At 44.6% G+C, this 16,916-nt stretch overlaps 2 protein-coding genes across 4 annotated transcripts; one reads left to right on the top strand and one right to left on the bottom strand.

Annotated features, from left to right (window-relative positions):
* Positions 1-151: 151 nt before the first annotated feature.
* Positions 152-2,851, bottom strand: stx11b.1 (syntaxin 11b, tandem duplicate 1). The gene is made up of 2 exons (XM_085937217.1): positions 2,354-2,851; positions 152-1,563 (listed from the first exon to the last, which is right to left on the bottom strand). The coding sequence occupies exon 2, from the start codon at positions 1,554-1,556 to the stop codon at positions 660-662; it is 897 nt and encodes a 298-aa protein (XP_085793343.1). The 5' UTR covers positions 1,557-1,563; positions 2,354-2,851; the 3' UTR covers positions 152-659.
* mthfd1l (methylenetetrahydrofolate dehydrogenase (NADP+ dependent) 1 like) lies at positions 2,562-16,876 on the top strand. 3 transcript variants are annotated; one of them, XM_085937216.1, is made up of 30 exons: positions 2,562-2,579; positions 2,736-2,878; positions 3,546-3,803; positions 4,356-4,440; positions 4,508-4,558; positions 4,647-4,700; positions 5,000-5,124; positions 5,565-5,665; positions 5,727-5,863; positions 5,928-6,039; positions 6,107-6,168; positions 6,235-6,332; positions 6,414-6,587; positions 6,653-6,789; positions 6,924-6,970; positions 7,059-7,166; positions 7,236-7,310; positions 7,574-7,676; positions 7,783-7,859; positions 8,524-8,664; positions 9,356-9,424; positions 10,432-10,543; positions 12,431-12,570; positions 12,993-13,034; positions 13,660-13,763; positions 13,831-14,008; positions 14,271-14,378; positions 14,473-14,625; positions 16,001-16,123; positions 16,454-16,876. In XM_085937216.1, the coding sequence occupies exons 3-29, from the start codon at positions 3,562-3,564 to the stop codon at positions 16,088-16,090; spliced, it is 2,925 nt and encodes a 974-aa protein (XP_085793342.1). In that variant the 5' UTR covers positions 2,562-2,579; positions 2,736-2,878; positions 3,546-3,561; the 3' UTR covers positions 16,091-16,123; positions 16,454-16,876. The 3 variants fall into 3 exon arrangements, with proteins under 3 accessions (XP_085793342.1, XP_085793341.1, XP_085793340.1); XM_085937215.1 differs by lacking the exon at positions 2,562-2,579 and having other exon boundaries at positions 2,649-2,878; XM_085937214.1 differs by lacking the exons at positions 2,562-2,579; positions 2,736-2,878 and having other exon boundaries at positions 3,451-3,803.
* The last annotated feature ends 40 nt before the right edge of the window (positions 16,877-16,916 follow it).

Below are 16,916 nucleotides of genomic sequence, written 5' to 3'. Positions count from 1 at the left end.
AACCCATTGAAGTCATACCACATGGAATGTTTTGAAAAGTTCCAAGGTCCTGCTCTCCATATATTAAAAACATGACATTTAGAATCATTTTTAAAAACATTCGAATTTTAGAAAGGACTTTCAGGCAGGTTAAAAAAAAAATAACAAGTCACATATTACAAACATCTTTTTAATGTAGGTTTTTATGCAATTTGAATGCAGGGAACAGAACAACAGATATATTTTCTGCTATAGAGAAATACAAGGAATTAACATTGTTTTTTTGTTTTTTTTAATTGTGTTGTGCAAACTGGTGTGAAGACAAGATTTGAGGTCATTAGAAAGCAATAATTTAATAATTCTCAAGACATAAAAGACATTTGAATGAACATTATAATACAATTTGATTTTTTTTACAGAGTATTTACATAACAAGGGTCAAGCATCCATCATTTCGTGGTCTTGAGCAGGAAAATGCTTTATCTGGAAAGATCCATTTTGTCTTTTGATACAAAATGCAATCGATTGGAAATTCAAACTATGTGTTTTGGCGCTTCTCATTCCTCACGTGGAATTTTATCTCGCTTCCTGGTTTGAGAAAGATGTCAGAAATAGTTCAGAGAAATATGGGGACATGAAGTATTTCTGGAAACGCGACAAACAGGCTTTGGCGTCTGGTTTTATTCGTAGCAAGGGAAGCAACTACAAAACATCTTTTTAAACGGGTTGTTTCTGTCGTGACGTTTGGCCTTGCCCAGTTTAAAAAGCGCTTCCTGCATGACCTCGTCTGTTTTCTGCACGTTGGTCTCGATGGAGTTCAGCATGGGGCCTTGATCCTCCACCAGCAGGGCCACGTCCAGGAAGATCTCGTGGACTCCCTTGATGCGGTTCTCCAGGTCCACCATCTCCTGATGGCGCTTCTCGATCTGGGAGAGAGCGGCGCGAGCCGTCTTGCCTTCCGCCATGATGTTGTCGGTGAAGATGTTCCAATGGCCTTTCTCCATCATCTCCTCCACCTCGTCGCCGGTCACCTCGTGCCCCACGATCTCCATCTGCCTCTGGATTTGGGCTTTACAGTTGTCCCGGTGGCTCATTTCGGCCTCGTTGTAGTCAAACATGGCGTCGCGGAAGCCGTTGCTCAGGGAGGCGTACTGCGTCCGGGCGATGCGCGTGACGGGCGAATTGGAGCCGTGGATCTCGTCCAGCTTGTGGGCCGTGTTTTCCATGTCCCGGAGATTGGACAGCACGCGCTCGGCTCTCGTTTTTATATCGCCGCCGATGGCGTTTGCGTCTCTTTTGATGGTGCTCATGGTGGTGACGCCTTGGAGCATGCGAGAGTTCTGCTCCCGAAGCCGTTTCACCTCCAGGCGAATGAGCTGGACGTCTTTGTGGATGGCCTGAGCCTGCTCGAAGATCTTTTCCACGGCGGGGCTGTTGTCGAACACCACCGCCTCGTGGGGCAGCTCGTCCTCCAGGTCCACGTTACTAAGGGAGTCGGATAAAGCCGACTCGGCGTATTCCATCGACTCCGCTTGACTGCTCGACAATTCCTGCATGTTGCTCAGTCGGTCCCTCATGGTTGAACTGCGTAAATGAGAGTTTACAGGTTTTAAGTCTGCAGAGGGAAGATATTAGCTTCAACATAAAAGTTGGTTTGAGCTAATTTAGCATTTATCTGTACTTTTGGCTAAATGTCAACACAAGATATCAGACTGCTTTCTTCCTTCAGGGTGGAGCCCACCCAGTGCCCAGCAGTGGCCTAACAGGTTTTGAATAAGTTACTTTTGGAGGTGTTGCTTCTCACCAAACGGGTTTCTTCAACTCGTCATCTGACTGAGATCTTTGTCCGAGTATTCGTTTTGAATTTCTTTATCAGGGACGAGAGTCACGTTCAGCAGATACCATGCGTTCGAGGACATTTTTTTTTTTTAATATATATATATATATAGAATTGTGATGAGTGATTTCCAACAATTCTCCAAAACCAGAAATTAGAATTTGACGTAAAAAAATACCACAAACTACTTTTAATTCAGAAATTAGGTTGGAATTGACCCATAAAGTATTTTCCAATGTGTTTGATGAATCTGGTTATTATGGACGCTCACGTTTTGAAATAAACTCCGGCAATAAATAAAGCTTTACGATTCTATATTGAAATACACCTGCAATGGTAACGGCCTATCATAATAGCTTGATATATTATTTTTATTTTTACCACTATTGCGAGTGTATTTTGTTTATTATGGTAATTTGGACACATTTTCGGGGGTTTGGACCCAATTTTATACTCATTTGAATTCACAAAAGTGGATTTTTCAGTGAACACACCACATAAACTTAAACCATCAATACAATTACAAAAGTGTCTTACCTTTGCTGTTTTTGTTCCAATGTTGATCTCAAATTTTAGGTGCCCGTTGTCTCAGCACCATCACACAATGCAGGAAGCAGCAATGGGGGACCCTAAATGTGCATGCAAAGAGCAGATATCTCGGGCTGCCTACGTCGGTTGGCTTCTGTGCGAATGTCAGAAGTCATGAGACAGGAATGAAGACCAATGGGTTTGTGACGCAATGTAGGACACACACAAAAAAAAGGTGTGTGAGCAGCAGCTGCAGGACTGACCAGATATTGCTGCGTTTTTCTGCACCAAATTGACCCCATTGTGCACCGGGTTTAGTGTGTTTAGCGATTTTGTGCATAATAGCTTTTTCAAGTCTTTTTAGTTGGGTTGATGATCATTGTAATTGAAGCAGCCCAGCTACGGTGATTGGTGACATCCAGTCGATTGACACATTCAATATGGTGGACGCGCTGACGTATCCTAGGGGCAACAGAGTCTAGACAGCGGAGCAATATAACATAAACTATCACAATCATTTATCGAAAGAAAAAGGTAAGAACAGTCCTTGTGAAAATTGTTTACCAGCAGGTTAATTTAATCTGTATGAGTTTAAATTAACTACTGAAATAAAAATATATTGAAATAAATTGACTTTTCTAAGTCAAGTTCGAGTTTGACTTGACATTCCTAAGAAAGATATTCATGTTTTATGTGACTTCTTTGTGGAAAAAAATATGTATCATTATGTTGTTTAAATCTTTGAAACTGTAAAGAAAGAATCACGTTTGTAGTTTATCCATAAGTTAAGTGGCGTCATATGATCTATTTGGCCTTAAATGACTTGTGACAAAACCACATGCTAGCGCATGCTAGCGTTTAATTTATGCCGCGCTGTTGCGTTCAGGAATCACTCGTAAATACCAAGTTAAGAAGTTGTTTACGCATGACCTGACAATAATTTTCGATTAAGATGTGACACTTTAGACAAAATAAATGCCTGTTGTGTTCTAATAAAGCCATGCTTTTGTTATTGCTATGTCCAACAATCATAAGTTGTTTTGTATCATGTTGCCACTACCACAGCGTTCACATTTTCTACGGTCTATGAAGGCACCATGCCTCCATCAGGACCCTAATATCTTCTTTCAGTAGTGTGGCTACCACGCCGGCAGAAGTTATCAAGTGTTCACCATTTTTATTTTGTTTTTTGTTTTAAAAGAAACATCGAAGCGAGAATGAAATCATCCGTAATTCGCAGCGCTTGTGGCAACGCTGCTCTTCGGATACAACATGCTCGACACGGAAGCAGGGTCAGCGGGACACAGCAAAGATGCCAGCCGACTGGTGCGGCTCACAGCCGGCTTGTTGTGCGAGCGGCGAGCGCTACTGCTAATAGCGGTACCAACGCCAAACTGGCCGACTATTTCGGAAAGCGAATGCCGAAACAAAACGGCGGTGACTTCGGTCACTCTCTCAGGTAAAGAAGTATTTTGGCTGCTCGACACTTCCGCTGTTTATGTCGTTTTGGCTAGCCGCCAAACATGCACGTTTCCCGGATCGTATCACAGACTTTCCCGCCGTGAGCTGATGTAACCTCGCCTCTTAGTTGCCTCCTACGTGATCATAGTTGTCAGAAAAAGGTCGTCAGAGAATGTCTTATTCAATATAATCATTCATACATTCATTATTGAACGTATAAATGTGTCGTCATATAAATGCGCAATAAGTCACTCGTGTAGTCTAGCTTGGGTAAACGACACTTAATTATTCATTTATTACTTCTTTGATGGTAAACGTGTGTTTTATTATGTTCCATGAGTTTTCCTCAAATATTTTATTGAATTACTTATGAGTTGGCTGATGCTACAATGTTTCTATCTCGTTTCATTGTTGAAACTGAACATATCAGATTCTAAATTCTGCCTAGCAACACCAGTTGTGTTGTAATTATTACAGTCCAAATCCATATTGATTGAGTCTTACAGACAATATATGTTAAAAGATTTATATTCTGCTTTTTCCGTCACAGAGATGTGCTTCACAGCACCAAAGAGGCAATAGTAGCCCAGCAGAGAAAGAATCCAGGTGTCCAGCCGCTCCTTGCCATTATACAGGTATGGCTTTTTTCGCTCAGTGAAAATGTCATTTGCTTTAATTGTCAGAGTCATTATTATTTCAAAGGTGGGTGAAGATGACAGTCTGTTGGAGATCAACAAGAAAATAGCAGGAAAGGTAATTCTCATTTGAACGACATTTCGTTCTTCCCCACCGTTCGATACCGAGTCTCTGATAATCGCTTTTTCTTCACATTCTCCCACAGGCGGGCTTAAACGTCACTCAGACATGTCTTGCCAAGGATCACTGTGAAGACGAAGTAAGTGAACCCAAAAAAACGAAATTTAGCATTCCGCTGGCTGTTTGTTTGCTCGTCATGTGATCAACCGCACCGGATCGACTAAATCTGATTTGGTAATTGCTCAACTGTGACTCACACTAGGCCAAATTGACTTTACGTTGCATTTTTAGCATAGGCAAATAAACGAATCAAGTTTGATAACTTTTGTGCTTGACTTCTACTTTACAGCGCTTCTCTTTTTATATGATCACAGTTTTCATTTCCTTCAGTTGGTTGTTTTGTGTCCGCAAGTTTTCTCACGTATTTGCTTTGAATAGATTGTTGAGGAGGTGTTGAAGCTGAACCAGGACCCCAGGGTGCACGGCATCTACCTCCACCTCCCCCCTGCTTCCCTCACCAGCCGAGTGCTCGACGCCCTCAAACCTGAGAAGGATGTGGATGGGTAAAATGATCCACATTGTGTCAAATTATTGAATCATTCAAAGTAACTACTGAAGAAAAATGCCCTGGTGACCGGGCCTTGCTGCAAATTCCCATCCCTACAGATAATTTGATTTAAAGAAAGAAAAAAAAAGCACCCTCAGTGTGTGTGTGTGTACAGCTCTCTCGTGACTTCTTCTGCCTCTTAGTCTAACTTACGCCAATTTACAACGCTCCTATCCCAGGTCGAGATGTGCTAATTCATAACAGTGTCCTGGCACCAAGCTCCCACAAGAGGGCGCCAAATCCTCGTCAAACATAAAACGTTTCTGTTTGTGTGTCCATTTTTTAATAAAGGCCAAAAGTATCTCGTATGACTTTTTGTGAATGTCAAATTCTAACTTTTATGTCTGCTACTAAGCCTAATCCAAGACTTGTGCTTCTTTCCATGTTCTACAAAAGGATAACGTATTTGAACATGGGTCGTTTGGTGCAAGGCGACCTGAACAAAGGCTTTGTCCCGCCTCTTGCCGGCGCTGTAATAGATCTGTTGCAGAAACACGGTAAGTTAACTCTGCACGTGTTACCTTGTGACGTAGAATAAATGAAAATATTTGGCTCAAGACTCTTCGGTAGAAGGAAGAACAGTACTCCTGATCGGTGCTGACGGACCTCTCGGAGTGGCCCTGCACTGCCTGCTGGAGAGAAATGGAATGGCAGCTCTTAAAAGTCATTCCGGTTTCAAGAACCTACAAAGACAGGTCCCATTTTGATCTTCTTCCAATTGACTTGTTGTTTTCAGACTCATGTTAATTGTTTTGCCAGGTGATGGAGGCTGATGCTGTGGTGCTACTCGGCGCAGAGGATGTTGACATTCCACCCACTTGGATCAGGCCAGGGGCCGCGGTCATCCGCTGGGAGCCCAGCCTAGACACAGGTACCTTTAAAAAATGGACCCCGAGCAGCGCAGAACGGGGTCCATGAAACGTCATTTTGATTTTCAGATGACTCCGGGATGTCTTCAAAATCCGGGTTGGCATATCTCACGGCAGCATACAGAGTGCAGGTATAGAATACAGAAGTTCTTCAACTTTGCATTCCGTTCTTACTGTTGCTTTGTTTTGTCTCCAAGAACGTGGTGCACAGCAGCAGTCGGAGGATTCAGGAGCAGCAGTACCGACCGTGGCGATTGCGCAACCTCAAACTGCAGCCCCTGACGCCCGTGCCGAGGTACTTGAAGCTCAAAGATGATATGAATTGGAATTATTTGAATCTCATGCTGTTTTTTTTTTTTTTTTTTTGTTTCCCCAGTGACATTGAGATTTCCAGAGCGCAGACTCCCAAGGCAGTGGAGGAGCTGGCAGAGGAGATCGGTCTGTTACCAGAAGAGCTCGAAGCTTACGGCAGGAGCAAAGCAAAAGTCCGCCTTTCCCTGTTAGAGCGTCTACAAACACAGCCGGACGGCAAATACGTCCTGGTGGCGGGGTGAGTCGGTTTGTGTTTCTCGTTGAGAAATGCCAAGGCTAAAGCGCCTTGTGTGTTTCTGTCAGAATCACGCCGACCCCACTCGGCGAAGGGAAGAGCACCGTGACAATCGGCTTAGTCCAGGCTCTGTCTGCTCACCTGAAGCTCAACTCTTTTGCTTGTCTACGACAACCCTCTCAGGGACCCACCTTCGGGGTCAAAGGTACACACGGGTTCGGTCGGTCGTTTCATCCACTGATGCCTCATAGAGGGGGCAGTTCATTCAGAGTCCAGCGCTCAGCACTCCTGTTTTGTTGTCAAACGTCGAACTGTGCTTTGCCATTTTTTTGTGTCTAGGGGGAGCTGCAGGAGGGGGCTACGCTCAGGTCATCCCAATGGAGGAGGTGGGATGCACACAGCCTTCTTCCTTTGCGGGATTAGCCATCGCCCCCGAAAAAAATCCAAACTCTGGCGAATTATTATTTTTTTTAGTTCAACCTCCATCTGACGGGCGACATTCACGCCATAACCGCTGCCAACAACCTGGTGGCGGCGGCCATCGACGCCAGGATGCTTCATGAAGCCACGCAGTCAGACAAAGTATAAACAATATTTCACCAGAAATCTTTGCATTCCCTCAAATGAACTTGTTTTTTTGTTCAACCCAAGGCTCTGTACAGCAGACTGGTCCCTTCCGTTAATGGAGCGAGGGGATTTTCACCCATCCAGGTTGCCAGGCTGCGCGTAAGTGGGATGGTCTGTTTGTCCACTTAGGGATCCTCACTTGTTGTCATCCACCCAAAAAACACCACTGAAGACTTCATGAGGCCCTCAGAGTTGATGTAGTTTGCCAAAGAATGTCTTCGGTTTATCGTGAACCCAATTATAAATATGAATAGCTTTTAATACAGAAGCAGAAATAAAGTTGCAAGTCCTTCTCGTAGGTTTCAATTGAATATTGAGACAAGTGTCGTTTTTCTTATACCTTATATATCTTCTCATTCCAGCGTCTCGGCATCGACAAAAGCGACCCTGCCTCTCTCACGCCCCAGGAAGTGGCTTCTTTTGTTCGTCTTGACCTGGACCCAAACAAGATCACCTGGCAGCGAGGTAAAAACACAACAGTTTTCATCCCTAAAATTAACAGTGGTTCTTTTTGTTGCATAACATTTAACGACATTATAGAAATAACTTTTTGAAAAATTATTTTTCATAGTGGTGGATACAAACGACCGCTTTCTGAGGAAGATCACCGTTGGACAGGCCAGCACTGAAAAAGGACAAATCAGAGAGGTTTGTTTGCTTTTTTTTTTTTTTTTTTTCTCCCAGTTGCTGCAGTCATTATGGTGCTCCCACGTTGCCCTTAAGTATTTTAAAATAAATCAACAGAGAGAAAAATCGACAAAAGATTGGTCGACTTATCTTTTGGAGGGTGGGAGGGAATGCTAATGGGTCAACCCCGAAGGTTGATAGATGACCTCCCCTCCCTCCCAGATGAATGTCAGTCATATTTCTGCCGTGAGGATAGGTAATGAAATCCAGCACGTAAACCTTTCTCCTCCAATAGGAAACTGGCGGGCCTAAGGAAAAGCAAATATTTGAAGAAGGGGGGGGGGATGATAACACATCAACCTAACGTAGCCTCCAAACCGGTTCAGCATATGCTTGCATTTATGGCCGTCAGTTGGTTCATCCTCCACTAGATACACGATAGCCCCTGAGGGTTTTCCCAAACATTCTGATGGATTGATGTGGTTCAAGAAGTGTGATACATTTTCAACTCGGGTTGTCCGTACGTCTCCCGGTGGGACCCAACGTATCATTTTTTTAAGCTCTTTCTCTCTCTCTCTCTCTCTCTCTATATTGTTGAATGACATTGTAGCTGCAATTTTCTTCAAGGCATCAATCCCTTCGTTGCCTCTTTTTTGTGGTTCACATTTGTTGTCACCCACTCCAGACGGGCTTTGACATTGCGGTGGCCAGCGAGATCATGGCCATCTTGGCTCTGGCCGACAGCCCGGAGGACATGAAACAAAGACTGGCGCGCATGGTGGTGGGGACCAGCCGGTCCGGACGGCCCGTCACCGCAGAGGACCTGGTGGGCGTTTGATCTTTTGCATCCCTGCAGTGTGAGAACAGACAATCCAAGCCCCCCCTCCCACTTCCCACAGCTACGTCTCCGCATTCCCGCAGGGGAAAATCCGAATTCCTTTCACGTGTGTTTAAAATGTTGACGATAAAGTCTTTATTTGCGACAAGTCGGCTTGATATGAATACACATGTCTCTGATTTGCGGTTGAACTGGCCCCAAAAAAAAAAAAACAACAACACGGTAAATCCAACCTTGATTTAAAAAAAAAAAAAAAAAAAAAAAAAAAAAAAAAAGAAGAAAACAACTCATTTGAGCACTTCTCAGCAGGTCCGGCCGACAAGGTCAACTGGCTCTGGTTTCCCATGGATGACTGTGGCATGTGTTGTTTCAGGGGCAGAGGAGGCTCCCCTATAAAATGACATTAGTCTGCCCCCACCTCAGCCTTATGACATCATTAGCCGCTTAAATGATTGACCTTTGAATCTTCCGACATTTCGGTACTTTTTGCACAACATCCTGTTTTGAAAAATTCAGCCCCCCAAACAAATAAAATAAATAAAATTGCTGACTCAATTAGAATTGGTATTCGAGCAGCACTGTAAAATCATTCTCTTCGTATTTTGGTAACATGAGACCAATTTTGAAAATAAGCGGGTTATTGTTCAGTAACCCAAGCGATGTTTCTTTCTTGCGTCAGGGTGTGAGCGGGGCGCTGGCCGTACTCATGAAGGACGCCATCAAGCCCACGCTGATGCAAACGCTGGAGGTGAGTCGCCGTGCATCATCACCGCTTGTCTTCGCCCCCTTCTTGAATATCTCCCGTAGGATAAACAAGGCGAGGGGAAATTGAAAGGCCTCTGCTGTCAAGTGCTCCTTGGAGAGTTCTTAAAAGATGATCTATTGACTCCTTCCATCCCCGGCTCTCAATCTAAAGAGCTGTTAAGCAGCATGTCGACGGGCGCTAAAAGTTGAACCGTGTTGCTACAGATGTCTGGTAGACACAATTTCATTTTAGTGGGTCGTTAAAGTCAAAGTTTGCAGAGGTCGGATCGTGATACGAGTCGGTTCAAAAGAATCCAAAATTTCGATTCAGAAAGGGAAAAAAACAACAACAACCAAGCGATGACTCGTCACTGGGAAAATTTGTGATAACTTCTTTTTTCCACTTTTCCATGTTTTTTCGGAGGAAGTGCTGCAGTCCTGTTGTGCGAGCCGTTTCCTGAGATTCTGCTCGGGGAGTTGCTATCGTGCCCAGTGGGGCCTCTGAGCTCTGTGTGAATTTTCCATCCAGCATTCGGCCTCTCTCTGTGTGTTTTTTTTGTTAAGTACAGACACACACACACTATGTGAAGTGGGCCAATGGAAGATGTATAGTATTCCTGTATTAATTTTGTGGAGAAGAGGAAACTTCAACTTCCTGTTTTGTTCACGACCTCAGTTTGTCCCCCCCCCCAAAAAAAAAATCCTCACATCCATCCGGTGAATAGTTGACACACTTGTACTTTTTCTTTCATGACTTCCCATTACGCCACCGTGATTAATGCGGATGTGGAAACGGTCAAGTGAAGTTAAAGTTCAAGGGTGGACCACCGTGGTTTTTGCCGATGAGGTTACAAGGCCCCTAAGAACTTTTTTTTTTTATAAGTGCTGCCAGCAAATGTCACAGATGTTGTCACGTGAAATAAAAGCTCCTTTCCAATTTCAACCAGGAGCCGTTGGTTACGCTGTCCGACTAAACGCCGGCGTGTCTTCTCTATTTTTTTGTCTCCGCAGGGTTCGCCAGTGTTTGTCCACGCCGGGCCTTTTGCCAACATCGCCCACGGCAACTCTTCGGTCCTGGCAGACAAGCTGGCTTTGAAGTTGGTCGGACGGGACGGCTTTGTGGGTGAGCTACTCTGGCGTGGCTATCCGGTCGGTGAAGCTTTCGAGGAAATCAGTGGAAAGGTTTGCGTAAAAAGCAGACAGCAGAAAGGAAGGAAGTAAATTGATAATCTTAAGAGCCTCCGGAATTCTGGAGTAAGCCACACTAATCCCTTCAACGCCAAGGCATACATGAGTTACTTCCATTTTTATCTATCCATCTCCTCTTGTTGTCTACGTTGACTTTGGCAGCAGAAGCGTGTTTGGAATGTACGCATGTGGCTTTCGCAACCACCGTCTAACTTTTTCAATGTATACTTTCAATTTTCTTGCGTGAGCAAACAATACTAGAGCGCATTCAACAGCTGTTGTGAACTTTGGACAAAATATGGGGGTCATTTGAGGTCAGACTCCATCTGCGCTTAATGCCGGCGCATTCAATCATTTAATTGAGTAAACACAATATTTAGGTCCGGGCAAAATGAAACAGGATGTCACCGAGGCCTACCTGTCTGCGTGATTGTTACCCGACACTCGGGTATGTGAGGAACTCGACCTCCCGCCTGTCTTCCCCCCCGCCACGACAGCTGGGATGCATGATGATGATGACCTCCCCCAAGCCAATGCACTTCCTCCCACTCCCATCAACTTGCTGCCCAACCTTAAAAAAAAAAAAAATTCAATGAAATAATTCAATAGGTTTTATTGACCCAATCCACCCAAAAATTGAATTATGCTCACAACAATTTAAACAAAGATTACAGCTGAGCTCCTGTCATGGAAAAATGAACTCTTGATGAACTTCACTTGAAGGGCGCTTGAGCGCTGGGGGTGTCAGGCTCTGTATTTTTGTTTTCAAGTCATCTTGACCCCAAAATGGAGTCCTTCTTGACTGAAATCCCGCATTCCAGCTCTTTGGTAAATATCCTTAGTATAGATCTATATTAACCCACACAAATGAAGGGACTCTAACCCGTGTTGGCCACGTGTTGCCATGTAATCAAATCACACCTATTCACTTGCTTTGTTTTTGTTTTTTTCTGCTCAAACAGGCTTCCTGCGAGCGTCATCACATTTATTAAATTTGAAATGTTAAGTGGGTTAGCTGTTTGCTCGTTCCGCTCAGAAGGTTTTGATGCCTCGTTCAAAAACAAAAAATCAAAACGCTGGATGATTTGAGAATTTTATGAAAATAATTCGCTTAGCTCGTAGTACGCGGGAGGATCAACTCGCAGTCGCCGTGACGAGCATGTTGAATTTACGAGGAGGGGCTTTCCGGCTTGTCGGCTGGTCACAAAGAGTCCATGGAGTCAACGAATGGTAACTGTTAAACTAAAACAGAGGAGGAAAGCGTATGCAACAATTGGATTATTTTCTTTGCAGTTTGAAATGAAGTCCCATGAACCCGTTTTCAGCCTTGCCATCGCTGTGTCGTGCCCATAAATATTTTCAGATTGGTTCTCTCGTACTGGGCTCTGTTCAAACTCCACCGGACAGGTTTTCGCTTTGAAATACACCGCTGTAGTACTTCAAGATTGGCTCCGACAAGCTAATGTTGTTCTGGCGGTATCACGCAACAGGAAAAGCTTATCTTAACAAGGCCGCTGTTTTAGGTGGACTCCATATTGGCTTTCCTTGGCCTCGTTCAAAAGGGCAGCCTTATCGGAGGCCCTGTGGCTCTTTGAGAGAACGCAGTGAAACATCTCTTAACCTCAAAATATATTTAGTAAGACCACAAAAATACTTTTAGTGAGTTTTCCCCCCCTTCAAGTGAAAACAAAAACCTATTAAACCATTCTCTGTTTGAACACAAACGATGAACAGAACTATGATTTCCTCGAGCTAACGCCTGCTAGCTTAATGCAAACCTAACTGAGGCATGATTTGATTCATCATCTGTATCTATTTGCAGTGACCGAAGCCGGCTTCGGGGCGGATATCGGGATGGAGAAGTTCTTCAACATTAAATGTCGCACGTCAGGCTTGAAGCCCAATGTGGTGGTTCTGGTGGCGACCGTTCGAGCTCTGAAGATGCACGGCGGAGGGCCCGAGGTAAGTTCCGACTGAGCGGCCCGCCATTGTTATGTCATTCCGAAATTGCAGAAACGTTACTTGATATTTCTGGTGAGTCATGCTGTTAACTAACTGCGCCTAATCAAGTTTGGAAGAAGACTGAACATTTCTTTATGGAGATCCATCTTGCAATAAAAGTGATTAAATGTACGCAATGCACCGTGAGATTGAATTTAGGGCCCGCGGCGGCAAACTATCCAAAATGCACCACAGATGTCCAGTCGGACTCGGCAATGAACTGATTAAGGCGGCTTTAAAGGGCTGACTGATGTTTTGGTTTGACACAGATTTTTGTCGATTTTTTTCTTTTTTTTTTAATGCTCCTTTGTCATCATAATCAAATTTAAAGAAATTGATGCCAAATTCCTGACATGTTTGTTTATTTCTGGTTTTTTTTTTAGGTGTCAGCCGGCGCACCACTTCCAAGAGAGTACATCGAGGAGGTACGAGGCACTTTACATCTCGGCTGGCATCGAAGCAAAAAACGTATTTGTCCGCACTTAGTTATTGCTTTTAAGTCAGGCCGCTTGCAGTCCCAATTACAGCTCCTTAAAATCGTTATAAGCGAGGCAAGACTTCAATTATCGATTCGGTCATTGCTCACCAACCCGTGACATTGGCATACGCGCTCGTTTCGTCAAACAGTTTTTCATCTGGCCAAAATTTACTTGAATTTAAATTGGGTATTTTTTGTCATTTTTTTCTCATTGCATCCACATTTTTTTTTTCTTGTGTGGCTCTCACATGTTTACATATTATCCAATCATTTTGCCCCGCTAAAGCGGTAGTCACTTGACTGACAGCTGAAACCAACTTTGAATGTGGAGGCGTTATCCTTCAGGACTTTACGTGCGCACCTCCATATCGGACCGGGATCAAGCGCGCCGCCCTGCTTCGAGGCAGACTCAGCTGACTAAATAATGGAGCAGCGTGGCTTAATTGTCAAGGCTATAATGAGAACCAGAAGTGGTTGGGGCAAAAAACAGAGCTGCTCAAATGAATTTAGAAGACCGGCGTGGCTGTGCGTGCACAGATGTACAAAAATAAATCCCATTCATTGTCTTGCAGAATCTCTCGCTCGTTAAAGACGGCTGTCTCAGCAATTTGAGAAAGCAGATCCAGATCGCTCGTCTGTTTGGGGTTCCGGTCGTGGTGGCGCTTAACGTCTTCAAGTAAGAATCAGATTATTATTATTTATTTTTTTGTTGTCGTGGTTACTTACGCCGTGATCTCTTTCAGGACGGACACCCAGCCTGAGATAGACATCGTGTGTGAGCTTGCTAAAGAATGCGGGGCGTCCGACGCCGTGCCGTGTCACCACTGGGCACAGGGAGGGCGAGGTTCTGTGGAGCTTGCCCGGGCCGTGAAAGCGGCCACCAGCAGACCCAACAACTTCCGGTTCCTCTACGACATTGAGGTGAGAGTAAGGTTGCAATTTTTTCTCATTAATTTTCCCTTTCACAACTTTAGAAGCCTACGTGAGGGGGTTTTTTTGGGGACGGAGTTGGAGAATGCTGATGTGTGGAAATAAAAAAAAAAAAAAGCCATCAGCTGTTTTGAGTTAGTGTGCCTGGGAAGTTTGGACTCCAATTAACTTATCCCGTGTCCGCCCATTTTACAGTATGCATCTGGATGCTTGCCAAAGCATCCAACAACAGTAAAATACTTTCCTGTGATAGATCCCGATCGTGGAGAAGATTAGAACCATAGCCCAGAAGGTGTATGGAGCTGATGACATCGAGCTGTCCTCTGAGGCCATGGACAAAATAAATTACTATGATCAGCAGGTGAGTGTGCTCCATAATAAAAAAAAAATATATATTGTGTGTTTGTCTGAAATGGATCTTAAGTATGGCGCTCTATTTTCCTCTTTCCAACAAGGGCTACGGTTCTTTACCGATCTGCATGGCCAAGACCCACCTGTCCCTCTCCCACATGCCGGCCAAGAAAGGCGCGCCCGCCGGCTTCATTTTGCCAATCCGAGACGTTCGCGCCAGCGTCGGCGCCGGCTTCATCTATCCCCTCGTGGGAACGGTATGTCGCCAATGGCCGTGGCGCAGATTTGACGTGGCAGCAAGCGACAGCCATATTTGCGCCATATGGGTTCCTCGCCAGCAGGTTGGAGCGAGATGAAACCTCTCGAGCCGCTAATAGGCTCCAGCGCGTTCCTTAAACAGCGCGCTTCCCGCTGTTTCACCACGACGGCCCCGAGGGCTGAGCTTTGATTGGCCAACGAAGGGGTGTCAGGCTCGCTGGGAAGGGGCGGAGGTGTCTCGATGTGGCACCGACGACCCTTGAACTGCGTCTCCCAACCAAAACAGTCTCACAGTTTGAACGATGTATTTGATCAATAAGGCTCTTTTAACACAGATGGGGAAGTATCTGGAGTGTGAGAACCAGGGGGGCACACTCAGTCCTGGGAAATGGGGGTAAGGGGTCTTTGCAGGGTTAAGAATCAGGAAGTGGAATGATGTCATTCCTGTGAAATGTGAGGGAGGGGGGAAAAGCAGAACAATAGAACCCCCCCCAAGAGTTCACATCCCGTGGCCTCTGCCGCACCATTCAACTCCAACCGGCTCAGATTTATCGAAAAAAAACCTCCACGAATAGAAGGGGTCCGCTGTACTTTCTTCAGACGCGGCGGCGAGTCGGTTAACGCCGTGACGTGATCGGAGGGCCTCGGGATAAAGCGCTTACCCCGTTCTCACACGACTTAATGCAGTCCATTAGATAAATGACATCATGCCACACGGTTGAATTTCTTCAAGCCCGCTCACATCGTTGAGTCACGTGCGGCTTGAAGAGACACGATGACCTCAGTACCAGTCATCTGCAAACCCCCCCCCCCGTAGTTTTTTTTACTTGCAGTGCCGCCTTTCCTTTCCCCGTACAGGAAATTGCCCCAGTCACGTCCTCTCGCCTCAGTTCCACTAATGGCCTTGTAAAGCCGGCCTTTGGGTCACAAGCAAGAAGGCATGCAAAGAATGCCGCCAGATCATTTTCTTGGGAGATTTACCAGACCGACTTGGTGAAACCGTCTGACATCTTTTTTGGAAAATCAAATAAATCGGTTGTGACTTTAGTTAATATTGATGGGCGCCTCTTCTTTGTTGGGCCGAAAATAGTTTTGCAGCCAAACGTTTAAAAGGGTCTCCCCTTAATTCAATGATGGCCTCCCATGATCTTTCCCCTCTTATTTATTAAATCCACAAGATCTCGGTATGTCCGGGCTCCTCACGGTAAGATACAACAATACCGTCCCTCACATGTTCACCATAAATGGCTTAATTGGTGACTTAATCACCCGGGCAGATTCAAAAGTCAATATCAATTCAAATGTTTTTAAGCAGACTTCAATCATGCAAAATTTTGCTCAAATCAGCTTTCGTGTCTCTTGTCTTGCATTCAGATGAGCACCATGCCCGGCCTGCCAACTCGACCCTGTTTCTACGACATTGACCTGGACCCGCTCACCGAGGAGATCACCGGTCTCTTTTGAGCAACATCAAATTGCTCACCGGAAAGACATTTGGTACTTTGCACCACAAATTAATTGCAATATCCTGTTTTACAAAAATCTTTTTGGACTGGGTGAACTTAAATGTTTTCATTCTTCTTACTGGAATCAGTCATGATGACCAAGAATGCATTTGTCCTTGTCAAAAAAAACCAAAAAACATTATTGATCTTTTCCATAATGTTTCACTTACACCACATCATTTCTTTGTTCAATTCTGGACCACTTCCAATCACTTGAATCATCCGCGCACACAAGATAGGAGACAAGACACTTAGAGAGGCAACATCACACAAAAACACACACGAGATGTTTTTAAATGCGTCATCCTGTTTCTCTTCGCAGGCCTCAGGATGCGCACATGAAGACTCATCGCTGATGGGAAAAGGCTCCGCAATTGCTCCCAGCATCTCATATCGCCTTTGTAATCCATATGCTGTATTTATTTGCACATATTTATGTGCTATGCCAAAGATGACGACGTGCTTGGCAAAGTTCTCCTTTAAAGCCTAACTATCAGGTCTGCTGCGTTTTATAGCGGACTGCCAGCTTTCTTACGCGACTCAGGCACATAATCAAATGGCTGTCGGACGCACAAGTGGCCTTTACGCTCGGCGACCTTTTTGTCCGATCGTATATTTTAATACCGAATGTTATATTTCACGAAGGGTTCAACATTTCTAAAAGAATCTCACGCAATTACTTTTTTTCCTCAATGCAGTTGTACGTTCTTATTTGTTTTAAAAATACACTCATTTAATCCTTAAACTGTTTTGTGTTTTTACTTGACACTCTTTCCTCGCTAATA

The sequence above is a fragment of the Syngnathus leptorhynchus genome, chromosome 18 (assembly GCF_054491065.1).
Source record: "Syngnathus leptorhynchus isolate UIUO chromosome 18, UIUO_Slep, whole genome shotgun sequence".
Classification (NCBI taxonomy): Eukaryota; Metazoa; Chordata; class Actinopteri; order Syngnathiformes; family Syngnathidae; genus Syngnathus; species Syngnathus leptorhynchus.
The sequence above is the reverse complement of the archived record's forward strand: the minus strand, read 5'-3'. Positions and strand labels throughout refer to the sequence as shown.